The sequence below is a fragment of the Hyperolius riggenbachi genome, chromosome 10, assembly GCF_040937935.1.
Source record: "Hyperolius riggenbachi isolate aHypRig1 chromosome 10, aHypRig1.pri, whole genome shotgun sequence".
Taxonomy (NCBI): Eukaryota; Metazoa; Chordata; class Amphibia; order Anura; family Hyperoliidae; genus Hyperolius; species Hyperolius riggenbachi.
Genome location: NC_090655.1, coordinates 106,924,092 through 106,939,352, shown reverse-complemented (window position 1 = coordinate 106,939,352; position 15,261 = coordinate 106,924,092). Strand labels below are relative to the sequence as shown.

The 15,261-nt window shown below is 44.1% G+C and overlaps 1 protein-coding gene across 6 annotated transcripts in view; it reads right to left on the bottom strand.

Annotated features, from left to right (window-relative positions):
• BTRC (beta-transducin repeat containing E3 ubiquitin protein ligase) overlaps positions 1-15,261 on the bottom strand; it is a 312,139-nt gene that overhangs the window by 81,747 nt on the left and 215,131 nt on the right. For all 6 annotated transcript variants that reach the window (XM_068255591.1, XM_068255593.1, XM_068255594.1 and 3 more), the window contains one exon: positions 14,998-15,184. In XM_068255591.1, the coding sequence (XP_068111692.1) occupies positions 14,998-15,184 (187 nt within the window). The remainder of the gene's footprint in view (positions 1-14,997; positions 15,185-15,261) is intronic.

The window sequence follows — 15,261 nt, the reverse complement described above, 5'->3', positions numbered from 1 at the left end:
AGGCAAATTCCAGATGGATTTCAGCATGAAATCTCACGAGAAGGGGCTTTAAGATGCCAAATCCACCACTGCCCCCAAATGTTCCGGTAGATCACATCAGCTCAAGATCTTCCAACTTGATTGATAAATTAAACTGATTGCTGCTCGATCGGGCTGCAAAATTGATAGATGTATTACCACCTCTAATTGTGTGCAGTTTCTTTAAGGTTTTGAGAGCACCTTATTCAGAGAATTATACAGACTTGTTTTGCAGATAATCTAAAATGCAAGTTGGTATTGATACCGGAGGACGTTTTTTTAGGTTTTTCAGCGAATCATTACCCCTAGAATGGTTATCTATCACATTAACAGGACATTGATCGACTTACAACTACTTTAAAGCCAAGCTCAAGCCAAAACAGAAAAAGGCAAATTCTCAAAGCAATCCCATCTATTAGTGTAAATTGTTACCTCCGCAACTGACGTTTTCAAGCTCAAAAATCTGTTTCACAAATGCGCCCTTATCCATACAGACTAGAGTCTGAGTAGTTTGCTGTGAGCAGATTGTAGTATTACAATTGCACCTATTTCATGTGTGTAGTTCTTCTCAATTGGTTTCCTGTGGTCCACCTTACTGACCTGTCTAATAGCTGCATTCAGAGGGAACAAGAAAATATGGTAGGTTTAATGGGCTTCGGGAACCATATTTGGTCCATGAAACGGGTATTTTGTCCATCAATTGGTTTCTATTGTATAAGCTACAGTATTTATGATCACTTAACCTGATTGCGATTAGAATTTGCCTTGTTGAATTTTAGGGTTAGTTGAGCTTTACGCTTTTAACATGTCCAAACATACATTAAGCTTTACATTAAGAAATACTAACAAATTAAAGTAAATCTGCTAACAACTAGCCTATTTATCAAGTGACAACATGACTGCAAATCGCCCCTTATAATGTCCATATTTATAAAGCGTTGCTTTGAAAAATTATTGGGGCAATGAACGCAATGATCGCTTTCTGCAATTATCCTAAATCAGACATTTTGAATCCTATGGGAGCAAAGCTGTTTGGAAATTATGCTGCTGAGATATTCTCTTAAATGATCATAGGACTGGAAGTTGCACTTGGCTATTCACTAGGAAAAACAGGCCTTCAGTGCCTTCAAGAAGTACTATAAATCTCTTTCTTTAAGACTTGAAAGCTTTTATTGAAAGTAAGTTGTATGTCATATGGGTTTAACACAGAAACCCATTGCTTATAGAGTATATAAGGGTGCTAGTCTACTTTAGGGGATTCAGAAGAAAAACCTCATAGGGAAATTCAGCTAACGTGATTGGGTGGACAGCACCCTTTCAAACTGCTAGGTTTCCAATAGGTTATAGTAATCTAGTAATCTACGTCCACACTATTTGTCCAATTACAACGCTCTGTGCTATAAGAGGTTGTTGCAATTGGACAGCTGTCCCCTATGAGATTTCCTGCTAGATCCCCTAAAGTAGACTAGCACCTACGTGTGAGGGATATCCTATCTCAGTTTTTGTAATCCACTCATTTCAGTTGTGGGTCATTCTAACAAGGGTGAGGTATTGTGTCTTGCACATATTCTAAGTCTACTTATGTGAACTAATTTATAGGCCATGAAACGTGGTTTCTCGCACATCCTGACAAAGCTCGCAAGTGGGCGGGCGCAACGCGTCGATGGGCGGGTGCAAATCCCGCGGCCTTGAGCGCTCCTAACTATCGGCGGCAGCTGCAGCAGCGTGATAGGTCGGCGTCTGCTCCCCGAGAAGGCTCCTGCGGACTGGGTTGAGCGAGACAGCCGACCACCGAGGATTACCGGTAATCTGGGCAATACTCTAACACCTTACAGCAGCCCTGTAGATGGTGAAATCCGAATTGGGACGGAAACTGACAGGACATAAAGCTTATGGTGAGATCACTCCATACACCGGCATAATCCGTTACTGCAATATTGCAAGCAGAAGTGGTTCAATTAATTCTATCTACACTTAAACTATCTCCCCCTCTCTGAAGATAAGTACACATGGTACCGGTACCAGAAGGGGTGTATGATTGTATGAGTGTGTATGGTGTGGTTATTGAGTGAGCGCTCTATCATGGCCATGTTTTAAATGATTTTAATTGGTTGGTCTGCAATTTTTGACATACGAATTCCAAAATAAAGCAAATTTTGTAACTTTATATACCTATGAGAGACCAGAATTTGTTTACCCATAATAGTGCTAGTCTACTTTAGGGGATTCAGAAGAAAAACCTCATAGGGAAATTCAGCTAACGTGATTGGGTGGACAGCACCCTTTCAAACTGCTAGGTTTCCAATAGGTTATAGTAATCTACGTCCACACTATTTGTCCAATCACAACGCTCTGTGCTATAAGAGGCTGTTGCAATTGGACAGCTGTCCCCTATGAGATTTCCTGCTGGATCCCCTAAAGTAGACTAGCACCTACGTGTGAGGGATATCCTATCTCAGTTTTTGTAATCCACTCATTTCAGTTGTGGGTCATTCTAACAAGGGTGAGGTATTGTGTCTTGCACATACTCTAAGTCTACTTATGTGAACTAATTTATAGGCCATGAAACATGGTTTCTTATAAGTTTGTGTTTTTTTGTAGCATTAGCAATACATTGAATGAGCTTATGCTGGGCATGGGGTAGATCATCAGGCTTGAGACAATAATAGCACTGGCACCTCTATTTTAGTATAGAGCGAGAGTATCCTATAAGATTGACAATTTTAGATCAAAGCTGGACACCCTAGGGTAGGACCACCAAATATGGTACATTGTACCGGTACACTGGCAGCAGCGGAAGCAAAGCGCAGACCTCTCCCCAGATATCTGATGTAGATGCTCATTTGCTACTTTTGCAGCCAGCAATTGAGATAAAAAAAAAAACACCCTTTGGTCCACTGATGCAAACAGTATATTTATTTAACTTTGCAAGTGGCGCATACCATTTGGTGATCAGACTAATTACCACTTTAAAAAAAAAACATGGCGACTGCAGAAGTTAGGCTGAATGGGTGGAGATATGGGTATCTAGGAATTTTTACCGACTCCAGTAACCCAAGAATCGTTTCAGACCTTTGACTCTACAACTCTGATGTTACCGCCCTGAAAATCTAAAACTAAGCACACCTGAAGTAGGAGGGATATGGCGTACATGTACAAATAGCGACCAGTAAAAAGGATGCCCTATAAAGCGGTTATTGTAATATAGCAGGTATTGCGAATCCTAAAATAGGTTCCAGGAAAAAGGGTAACATACTGTATCAGTAGTTCGATAAAATATAGACACGCTCTCCTATCTTTGCTTATAAAGGGAACCCTCTCCTATTTATGCCTAACAGAAAAGCTCCCCTATCTATACCTAACAGGAACCCTTCCCTATCTATACTTAACACTAACTACCCCCTACCTATTCCTAACACTAACCCTCACCCTATACATTCCCAACACTAAACTTACCCCTATATACATCTTACACTAACCTTCCTCCTAGTCAGCCAAGTGATTGTCACCATAAAACGTATAAACTTGAGTCAGGCTTGATTCATAATACGTTGGTTTATTGAAAAAACTTAAAACAATAATTAAACTTAAACTCATATATTGGGTCCATGTACACTGGACCCGGGCAAGTTTCGGTCATACACGGTTATCAGGGGATCATCAGCATAAGCTCCCGGCTACATCAATGTTATCGCGAGCTGTGCAGCCGTACAGTCTTGCATCTGCAGAGGCTGTGACCTCGCCGGGTCGGCAGCTGCTATGGAGGGGACCCTGGGGCACCGGACTGGAGCGGAGCTGCGGCGAGAGACACATAACCCTCCAGGGGCTGAAGGAAGCCCCAGGTAAGTAGATCTCCTGTTCCTCAAATTGCCTGATGCCTCCTTTAAGGGCTACCTGCTTTTTTTTCTTTTTCTTTTTTTAGGGAAGGGGGTCCCAGGCCTTAGCTCTGTCCTGATGCAACTGAGAAGCATTACAAGGTTTCTGGAAACCCTCTTTAATAAAAACTGCTTCCATTGCACTGACTTGGCCCTCAGCGCCTCGTAAGTGCTGAAAACAAGAGCGGATTGCAAGAGAACACTCGGTAAGCAGTACACATAGCAATATGCATATGAAGAGAAGGAGCGGTAAAAAATGCCTGTCAAAAGCCCAAATACAAACTCAATACTAATACCATCAAAGCTTCTACTGCACTCAGATCCTTCATTTAAATAAAAGTATGTGCATCACTTTAGAGGCTGAAGCACACATTGAAGAAATGCCTCTGTTGATATAGTAAACTCATTTTACATAATCTCTTTACCCATATTAAAACAAGTAAATCTGTATTCTGCCAATTGAACCTGGTGAGACCAGAAACCTTGAAGATTAATTGGGCACATGCCCGTCAAGTATTGTTCCATAAAGAGAAGAAAATGCAATATTTATAACAGAAAGAGAAAGATTACATGCGTTCCTGTTTTGTTTACTGTTACTGTACTATACTGCCTTAAATAATTACACTCACATCAATCTAAGTAATATATGTTATAGACTTCAAGTTCACGTCTGTCATTTAGGGTACAAAATGTTTAACTGATACATTAAGGGACAACTGAAGCATGGGGGATATGGAGGCTGCCATATTTTTCTCTTTTTAAGCAATACCAGTTGCCTGGCTGTCCTGCTGATCCTCTGCCTCTAATTTTTTCAGCCATAGACCCTGAACAAGCATGCAGCAGATCAGCTGTGTCTGACAATATTGTCAGATGTGACAAGATTAGCTGCATGCTTGCTTCTGGTGTTATTCAGACACTACTGCATCCAAATAGATCAGCAGGGCTGCCAGGCAACTTGCATTGTTTAAAAGGAAATAAATATGGCAGCCTCCATATCCCTCTCAGTGCAGCTGTCCTTTAGGCTTCTTTACAGGCTGCCAGAAGTGACATCTATTGGAGATCTGTACCTGACAGAAACCAAGTACAGACATTGGGCTTGATTCACAAAGCGGTGCTAACTGTTAGCACGCTTGTGAAAAGCCCCTTATTACGGCAAAAGAAGCTTAGGGCGCGGTAATTAGCAAAGTCCGGTGTGCGCGAAATGTTGCATCACAGTGTGACGAAAACGGTGCACCCGATGCGCCAATATGGGCGCATTGAGTGCGACCTTAACGTCACACTATGCGACGTTAAGATCGCACCCAATGTGCCCTTATAGGCGCATCCGGTGTGCAGTTTTCGTCGCACCGCGATGCGAGTTTTCGCACAAACCGGACTTTGCGCTAATTACCGTGCCCTAAGCATCTTTTTCCGTGATAAGGGGCTTTTCACAAGCGTGCAGACAGGCAGCAGATCAAGCTCCATCATTTGTAACTATTGGTTCTATCCTAAGAGGTTGAGTCATTTACAAAGGGGCATACTCATTTCATGCTGGGGGAAAATCACTACTTCAAACATCTACTTTTTAAGTCTGATCGGAAACTCCATTTACTTGGCGGGAGTAACGGACTAGCTGTGACTGTTGCTTCAGCTAAAGAAACAACTGACTGACGTGTTTCGGCTTCACAATGCTATCGATGAAGATGTCAAAAGTTGTGGATGGGTGTCCGACTCTAACGTGTCTCCACCTTTAAAGTACTGAATGCCATCTGACAGTTATAAATAATCAGGCTGGCTGGCTCAATTAATATGAGGTTTGGAAAATATTTGCAGATCATGAAGAAGAATTCCCAGAAAGTGCTGATCCCTTATAACCCCATTGATCATTTGAAGTGATCAGAAGACAAGACAAGACAAATAACATTTATATTGCGCTTTTCTCCTTGCGGACTCAAAGCGCCAGAGCAGAGCAGCAGCCACTAGGGCGCGCTCTATTGGCAGTAGCAGTGTAAGGGAGACTTGCCAAAGGTCTCCTACTGAAATAGGTGCTGGCTTACTGAACAGGCAGAGCCGAGATTCGAACCCTGGTCTCCTGTGTCAGAGGCAGAGCCCTTAACCATTACACCATCAGCCAACTGCTGAGGGTGATCAGAACTTACATACAAATGGGAATCTCCAAAGCGCAGTGATGCCACTTTTTTAAGAGCTTTTGATCAGCCTTATGAGTGTGCCCCAAAGTCCTGAGATCATATGAAGTAGGCAATGAAAAAGGTTTACCTGATCTATTGTATATCCCACCACGTGTGGCCATTATACCTTTTATTTCAGTTGGAGTTGTTCAACGCACACAACACAAAGGAAGATATGTTGAACATGGAATCATCTCCCAGCTGGCCTGACTTGGAGGAGTAGGGATTAATAGCCCAATAAAGTTCTGCTCATCCTGTAGTAACTATGGCATAAGACAGTAGCTGGGAAATGTTTGGGAACATGAGTGTGTGCCTTTTTATGTATTTTTTGCTTACAGAGAACCCGAGGTGTGTTTAAAGAATGTTATCTGCATACAGAGGCTGGTTCTGCCTATACAGCCCAGCCTCTGTTGCTATTCCAAACCCCACTAAGGTCCCCCTGCACTCTGCAATCCCTCATAAATCACAGCCGTGCTGTGAGGCTGTGTTTACATCTGTAGTGTCAGTCTCAGCTGCTCCCCCGCCTCCTGCATAGCTCCGGTCCCTGCCCCCGTCCCTTCCCTCCAATCAGCAGGGAGGGAAGGGATGCAGGCGGGGACTGGAGTTCTGCAGGAGGCGGGGAGAGCAGCAGACTGACACTATAGAGATAAACACAGCCAGCTCTGACAAGCTGTTTGTCAGCAGCATGGCTGTGATTTATGAGGGATTGCAGAGTGCAGGGGGACCTTAGGGGGGTTTGGGATAGCAACAGAGGCTGGGCTGTATAGGCAGATCCAGCCTCTGTATGCAGATAATATTCTTCAAACCCACCTCGGGTTCTCTTTAATGAAACAACTCCAGATGTCTGAAATGTGTAGATGACTGACACTGCATCCACCTCTGTGACCTGTCCAGGAATATCCGTAGGTGAATAAAAGGAAAAATGACCCAAACAGAGGCCATATTTATTTCCTTTTAAACAATTCCAGTTGTCTGGCGTCCTGCTGATCGTTCATGCATCAGTAGTGTCTGAATCACACACCTGAAACAAGCATGCGGCAACGGCAGTCAAACTTTAGTCAGACAGCTGATCTACATTGCTTGTTCAAGGTCTATGACCAAAAGTATTCAAGGCAGAAGATCAGCAAGACAGGCAGGCAAAGTGCACTGCTTAACGTGGATCCAAGGTAAACTTTTACTCATTGCATAATTGTGTTCCTTTCATATAGTTTGTAGGACATTCCTCAAGCCAAATACATTTTTTGTTTTGTTTTAATACTCTAATTCCCTATAAACTAAACAAGCCTCACCCACAGCTTCTCCACAGTGCCTTTGCACTCTTGCTCTGTAGCAAGGGCTTATGGGAGCTCAGTCTGTGCAGGAGGAGGAGAAGGTTACTAGCCAGAGATTTCAGAGGCAGAGGGGAAGAGGGAGAGTGAAGTTTTCACAGGCTGAGGGCTGGAGATACAGATCGGCTTGCCTGCGTTGAATGGGTCAAACAGAACATGGCCGCTCTCATTGTATCATAGGAATAAATAATCATAAACTGTTGAAGCTGTTGGCAGCTAGATTTGCTGTGTAAACTATCTAAACTTTTGATAAGATATATAGACAAGTTACTTGTTATAGTTAGTTTTTCATCTCGGATCCGCTTTAAAAGGCAATTAAGATGGAAGCCCTGTAAGATCAGTTGTCCTTTAACACAGCAACCGCAGAAACAAATTCCCTCAACCTACAGGGGATGTCCATGGAGAGAGAGATTAGGGAGAGGTGGTGTCTGCAGTGCCACCCTATGTATTACCAATGAGAGCATTAATCTAGCAGCTGCTTAAATTGCCTTTGTGTACCTGGTCATGTGACCACTATACAGCGGTTACAAACTGGTTTGAAGGTTTTAACAGTAGACATTTTTTGTCTATACAGGCTAAATGTTTAAAGCAAATTAAAAGTCAAAATCAACATATACACGTCATACTTGCCTCCCATGTACTCTACTCCTCAATCTCTTTCTCCTCTCCTGCATCCCATTTGTCCACTGTGATCAATGGAATTCTCCGTCCTTAATTTTGAAAATGGCCATTACCCCATAACCGCTTCCTGGTCAGCACACTGGTAAACTGTAATATTGCCCACTCAAGCCATAGGGAAACATGGACATTTTCTTGCACTTCAGTTGTCCTTTCAGTTATAACTGACAGCAACCAGGGCCGGCCTTAGGTTTCACAGCGCCCTGAGCGTAACCAGATTTTGGTGCCCACCCCCTCCCCCATTCATCCTCTCTACACACACACCACACAGTGCATGTACAAGACTAGTAGCCTATATACACTAAGGGGGGATCTATCTATTACAGGCAGACCCCCCCCCCCCCCTTAGTGTATATAGGCTACTAGTCTTGCAGGCAGATCCAAACTTTAGTGTATATATATTAGGCAGATCCCCCCTTAGTGTATGGGTAGCACGGTGGCGTAGTGGTTAGCTCTCTCAGAATCAGAATCATTTATTTCGCCAAGTACAACGTGAGTTGTACCCGGAATTGATTTTGGCACAACAGGGTCGGTGGTGGTACAGTACAGAAATTGAACAGGCAGCATACAGTAGGTACACAGTAGATACATACATACATATATACGGCGATACATACAGTAGGTACAATGCATAGTTACGGAGTGAAGCAGAACATAGGTAGAATGGAATGGACCCAAAGAGAGGACCAGAGGGACATCTGCTGCCGTCTATGGCACTCAAAACGCTTCTGCAGCGATACTTTGATCAGATGCCCCTGGTCCATCTTGGGGGAGAGAGAGAGAAAAAAAGATAAACAGATGCATACAGTACAGTGCATACAGTGAGAGTGAAAGAGAGCTCCCTTTGGATTTAAGGTAACCTGGCTGCCCCTGGCTGCTGCAGAGAAAAAAGAAAGAGTCCTCTTATGGCTGCTGCGGTGTCTTGGCTGGCCAGCCTGGCTACTCAAGGGCTCGAATGCGCATTACCCCATAATGTCCCGCATTTGTCCCGTCAACGTGTGGTGCGAGGATGGCCCGAAAATTCATCCAGGGGACGCTGGGAGGGGGCACTTGACTTCCGTGGTGGAGTGGAGAGGACAGCATGGCCGGAGAGGCAGCGGAAACGGCATGGCCGGAGAAGCAGCGGAACACTGGCCTGCTGTGGGCACAGCGATGTAGCAGCCCTGACCCAGCGGGGGAAGCAGCGTTAGTCAGACCTCACCTAGCTGTGAGGTGGGTGGCCCGCTCACAATCCGCGGCGTCTGTCCTCCCTGGCAGCAGCTGCAGCATCACAGTCCACGTGGATGTGGGGTCCCTCAGCGGCGTCTGGTCACCCCAGCGGCGGCTCAGCCCAGTGCCGATACAGGACGTCCTGTGCAAGCGGCAGCGGCGGTTCGGCCGGCTCAGTGTCCTGCTCCCTCGCGGCTGCAGAGGCGACGCTCCCGGCTCCCCCACGTCCGCAGCAGCTGACTCCTGGGATCTCGCGATGAGCACGTGGGTCCCAAACAGCTGATCATTCCGCAGGCAGACCGGGACCAAAAGGCTCGGATGCAGAGCGAGACCTGCGTGCCCCTGCCCTCAGGAAGAGGAGCTCGGAGGAGACTGGATTATAGTAAAAAAAAGAAAAAAGCCCGGAGCCCTGTGGCCGCGGCGACCGAACCCGGCGCCATCTTACTCCCTTGCCTTGCAGCGCTGGGTCCCTGGTTCGAATCCCGGCCAGGGCACTATCTGCAAGGCGTTTGTATGTTCTCCCCGTGTTCGTGTGGGTTTCCTCCGGGCACTCTGGTTTCCTCCCACATCCCAAAAACATACAGATAAGTTAATTGGCTTCCCCCTAATTTGGCCCTAGACTACAACATACACTACACAATACATACATAGACATATGACTATAGTAGGGACTAGATTGTGAGCCCCTCTGAGGGACAGTTAGTGACAAGACTATATATACTCTGTGCAGCGCTGTGTAATATGTCGGCGCTACAAATACTTAAATAAATAGTGTATATATAATATACACACTAAGGGGGATCTGCCTAATATATATACAAGACTAGTAGCCTATATACACTAAGGGGGGGGGGTCTGTCTATTATAGGCAGATCCCCCTTAGTGTATATAGGCTACTAGTCTTGTAGGCAAGTCCCCTCCTTTAGTGTACATATATTAGGCAGATCCTTAGTGTGTGTATATATAATATATACACTAAGGGGGATCTGCCTATATATACACTAAAGGGGGGATCTGCCTACATATACAAGACTAGTAGAGCCTATATACACTAAGGGGGGGGGGGATCTGCCTATTGTAGGCAGATCAGATCTCCCCCTTAGTGTATACAGTATAGGCTACTAGTGTAGGCAGATCCTCCTTTAGTGTGTATGTATATAGGCAGACCCCCACTTAGTGTGTGTGTGTGTGTGTGTGTGTGTGTGTGTGTGTGTGTGTGTGTGTGTGTGTGTGTGTGTGTGTGTGTGTGTGTGTGTGTGTGTGTGTGTGTGTGTGTGTGTGTGTGTGTGTGTGTGTGTGTGTGTGTGTGTGTGTGTGTGTGTGTGTGTGTGTGTGTGTGTGTGTGTGTGTGTGTGTGTGTGTGTGTGTGTGTGTGTGTGTGTGTGTGTGTGTGTGTATGTATGTATGTATGTATGTATGTATATATATATATATATATATATATATATATATATATATATATATATATATATATATATATATATATATATACATATACTCATCTCATCTGCTGGCTGCTGCATAATATATATATATATATATATATATATATATATATATATATATATATATATATATATATACACACACACACACACATCTCATCTGCTGGCTGCTGCATTGCACATATATATGTATGGGATGGGGAGCGGAGCCTTACTTTCGATGGTGACGTGGTCTGTCCAGTCAGTTGGGGAGATGGCCAGCCCGGGTCTCGGGGTCTCAAAGGGACAGTCAATCCAGTCACCCACTGCCACACACAGCCAGGTCAGGGCAGGGTGGCTGGCACCGAGCGCATTCATCCTCCTCCTATCACGCAGCATGGGGCGGAGACTATCACAGACACTGCCTCCAAGAGGCTGCAGGCTCCAGCAGTTGTTTCTGGTCTTCGCCCCCATCACCCCCAGCGGCACCAGGGGGCGGAGCCAGAGGGAGACAGTCGCGCGGCGCAAGCCGCCGCAAGTGAGCGGATAAAAATAAACAATATGTGGCCGGGCGGCAGGAGAGCGGCGCGGCGCCCCCCCTGGAAGCCGGCGGCCCGGCGCCCTGAGCGATCGCTCCGGTCGCTCAGGTCAAAGGCCGGCCCTGACAGCAACTGATATATTTCAGTTCTGACAAAATATTGTCAGTACTGGAAGGGATCACTGTAAGAAGAAAATGGTGAGCTTCTGAGAGGAACTGACAGCGAGGTAAGTATGGAATATTAATTTGCAGGTACATCATGTGTTTATTTTAAATAATTTAGATTAGTTCAGATTTCCTTCAAAGAACACTAAACTTTCAATTACATGTCTGCTTAACCATAGCAGTAAACTAGACTTCCAGGCTCATTTCTCTGGTGTGATATAGCACATTAAAAAAGGCATCGGATTGGTGACCATGAGTTCTGATGCACTCATAGTAACGAGGCACTCTGTGCGCCAGTAATGACAGTCACCGTGGCGGAAATCTGACAGGTACAAAGGATTCTGTTCAAAAGGTATGTGGTTTCTAAAATGCACAGAGTAGCCATTTCCACCACTTCATGGAAATGTATGTATTCACTTGTCATGGAGGACACAGATCACCCCGTAACATCGCAAGAGTCGCCGCTTTACGGCAGACTACGGCTTACATTTTACGTTCTCCTTTCCCAAAGTGGCTCAGGCTTGAAAAATAGGCAAGAATATGGAGTTTGAAAATCAGCGAAAGATGGCCCGATGCAAATGTTCTCATTCATATTTACACAGGCCATTCTAAAGAGCTGACTGCTTTGTGGTTCCAGGAGACAGGTAATAGGGCTCTATGGGCTCATAAGGCAGAGAAGAAACAGTTTAACGCTGGCAGATTCAGGAACGCTTACTCTCCAGTTCTGAAACCACGGCTTAATACTCCGCTAGGACGGTATGATTTGTGCCCTGCAAATACATGTGTGAAGTTAACATTCTGTGAATGCGCAACACAAACATGGTTACAAGAACATACTGCAAGCAGATTTATGGCACAATGCAGTTACTCAGCTGGCATTATAGTCAGTAGGAAGAATGACTAAAATGTACCGGGTGCTACAGTAATGCCAGGCCTGTCCACTGGGGGCAGATTTATATGTACACATCTCCTAGGCTTGTTAAATGTTTTCTCAGTGGAGAAGTATAACCACTACTTTGTCCGTATAAAATAAAAATGTTTAGCCAGCATTACCGTGTCGTGTTTGTTCTTTGATATATTCAAACTATGCCCCTCTCCTTTAAGGACCAATATCGCAAAAAAATATATAATTTATTTTACATGAAAAAACAAATGAAAAGTACGTTTCGCCCAGAGTAAAATGTCCTACAAATTACTTTTCTCCTATGTTGTCTTTTACTTACAGTGGTTAGTAGAAATCTATCAGAACTGGCAGGTTTTGGGCTAGCCCATCCCTCATGGAGGATACTTTCTTTATATTTCAAAAGAAAATGTACCCAGCTGTATGCCATTCATTTTATATGATGATCTATTATTGGTACATCCAAGGAGCATGATTTACATTTATCAACATTACATTTCATCTGCCATGTGCCTGCCCATATGGCTACGTTGTCAAGATCCTGTTGTAATATATCACTATCCATCTTCGTGTTGATAATTCTGTATAATTTTGTATCTGAAAAGATGGCTTCATTACTTTATATTCTGGCTACTACATTTTTTATTAATACATTTGAAAAACTGGACCAAGTACTGACCTCTGCGGTACCTCACTGATAACAGTTTCCCATTTTGAGTATGTTCCATTTACCACCACTCTTTGCCTCCTATCCCTTAACCAGTTCTCTATCCACATACACACATTTTCTCCTTTTCTCCTAGTCCCCGAATCCTCAGCTTCTGCATCAGGCTATTGTGAGGAACAGTGTCAAAAGCACTTGCAAAGTCCACGTATACTCCACTATTTCTTTCCCAAAATCTCACTACTTCATAAAAGCTGAACATGTTTGAGCGACAGGACCGGTCTTTAGTTAGTCGAACTGACAGCATGGTTTTACTAAATTTTGTATAGCATTCCTTAGGACAGTGTTCCCCAAAGCTGTACTCAAGGCCCACCAACAGTGCAAGTTTTGTGGAAATCCACAGAGGTAGTTAATCAGCTCTGCTGAGACACTAATTACCTCAGCTGTGTATGTTTGTGGTTTTCTGCAAAACAAAGTACTATTGGTGGGCCTTGAGGACAGGGTTGGGGAACTCTGCCTTAGGATACCTTCATACAATTTACACACAACTGAACTTTTTTTTTCCTTTTTGAATAAGGGGAAAGCATCAGCTGTACACAAGTTATAAGGACTGACCTACTTGAAAGATAATCACAGGAAATAAAAATGTACACATTGCAGTTTTAGCTAAATAAAAGAAAACAATGACCTAATTATGCCCAACAGTAATTTTTATCTGCCTGGACACTCTCCACTGGCAATGACTCTATGGCCACGCCTCCCCACTAAATACAGATAACCATAACAAAACATTTTTAGGAGTTAACACCACCTATAAAATCACTGCATAGGCCCAGGTAGCTTTAAGAGGAAAAAGAGGCGGGGTAAAGTGTTAGGTAATGTCTGAGGCCGAGCAGCTGGGGTGACGTGCGCTGTCAATAAGGGACATCATTTACTTTTTGAAGAGAAATCGAGAGCCCAATATGGTGTAGTATGTCAAGACAGATTGAATAATCGAGACAGTGAGATGGTAATACTCACAAACATGGGTTACCGCTCAGGTAACCACTCAATAGGCAGGTGAGGAGATTAGACCTGTCCTCACTCAGGATTAAGAAGTCGCTCTCTGTAGATAGGAGAAAAAGGGTAGATCACCCCTCCACCTGGGGTGGACTTGAATATACTGGTAGGTGAACAGAGGCGCTGGGAGGAAGTGGTGGACTTGCCTCCGTTAAAGCAGACACTGTGATTAAATAAATAAATACACATTTATTGAAGATACCCCAAGGATGCAACGCGTTTCGCAGGCACAGCCCACTTCTTCAGGCAATAAACAGGGGATAAACAACTGTACAAAAAAACAGAAGACAGAGACATTGCTATAAAAGTTGCCCTACAAACTTGCATACGTATTTACAATTAGCGTAATAAGGATAGTATTGTAAAATTAGTGCTCACTATTTTAGTATGGTTTGGGATAAACTACAAGCAATGTGTGATTGGAGTCTGGAGTAAACTGCAAGACTATGTGAGGGGAATAGGTGAGTTTGCAGTGGTAAACGGTGAATAATTTAAAAGGATCAAATTAGAAGGTAGAGAGTGGGGTAGGTTATAGTTAGCAAAGGGGAATATTAACAAAGGCAGAGAATAAATTAAGTAGAAAATAAATTATAAACTTACCAGCAATTATGTTATAGCAAGCAGAGCGCCTCTGTACTATTGTGAGGTCGCCTGCTGCTTTAAATGCATTAGCGCTAGCAGATCTGGCCAATCCAGATGCTGTGCTGGCATGGGTGGGCGGAGTTAGTGGCCATGGTGACTGGCGATCCTCCAATCAGCTGCTGCCAGCTGTAAGGAGCTGAATGGTGTGAATGTGTTGTTACATAATGACTATGAACCGATGTTCAGGTTGCCATCTAGGGGTGAAAATCAATAATACAGCAGGGAGGATTTCAATAGCCATTATATGTGCAATGAATTAATCAAAATTACATTGCATGATTTTGTGGCCGTTTTCCTCTCGGTAGCTTGCTTGAGGCTGAGAACTTACCACCCTCTCCTCTCTGCTAATCCTCTCCACAGTGAGTCTGTCCTGACCATCCTCTCTATGAGTTTCTTCCATAGCATACCATCTGAGGTCACTCGGTACCACTCCTTGCACACCAGTTCTGCTGAACACAGTGATCTGGCATCCAGGTAGGAAAGGATGTTTTCGGCTATATGGTCCAGTCCCCGCGCTATAAAAAGAGAAAGATCAAAATCTATAATCGACAGAAAGATGGTCTGAGGCAAAAATAACTTGAATCCTTATTTT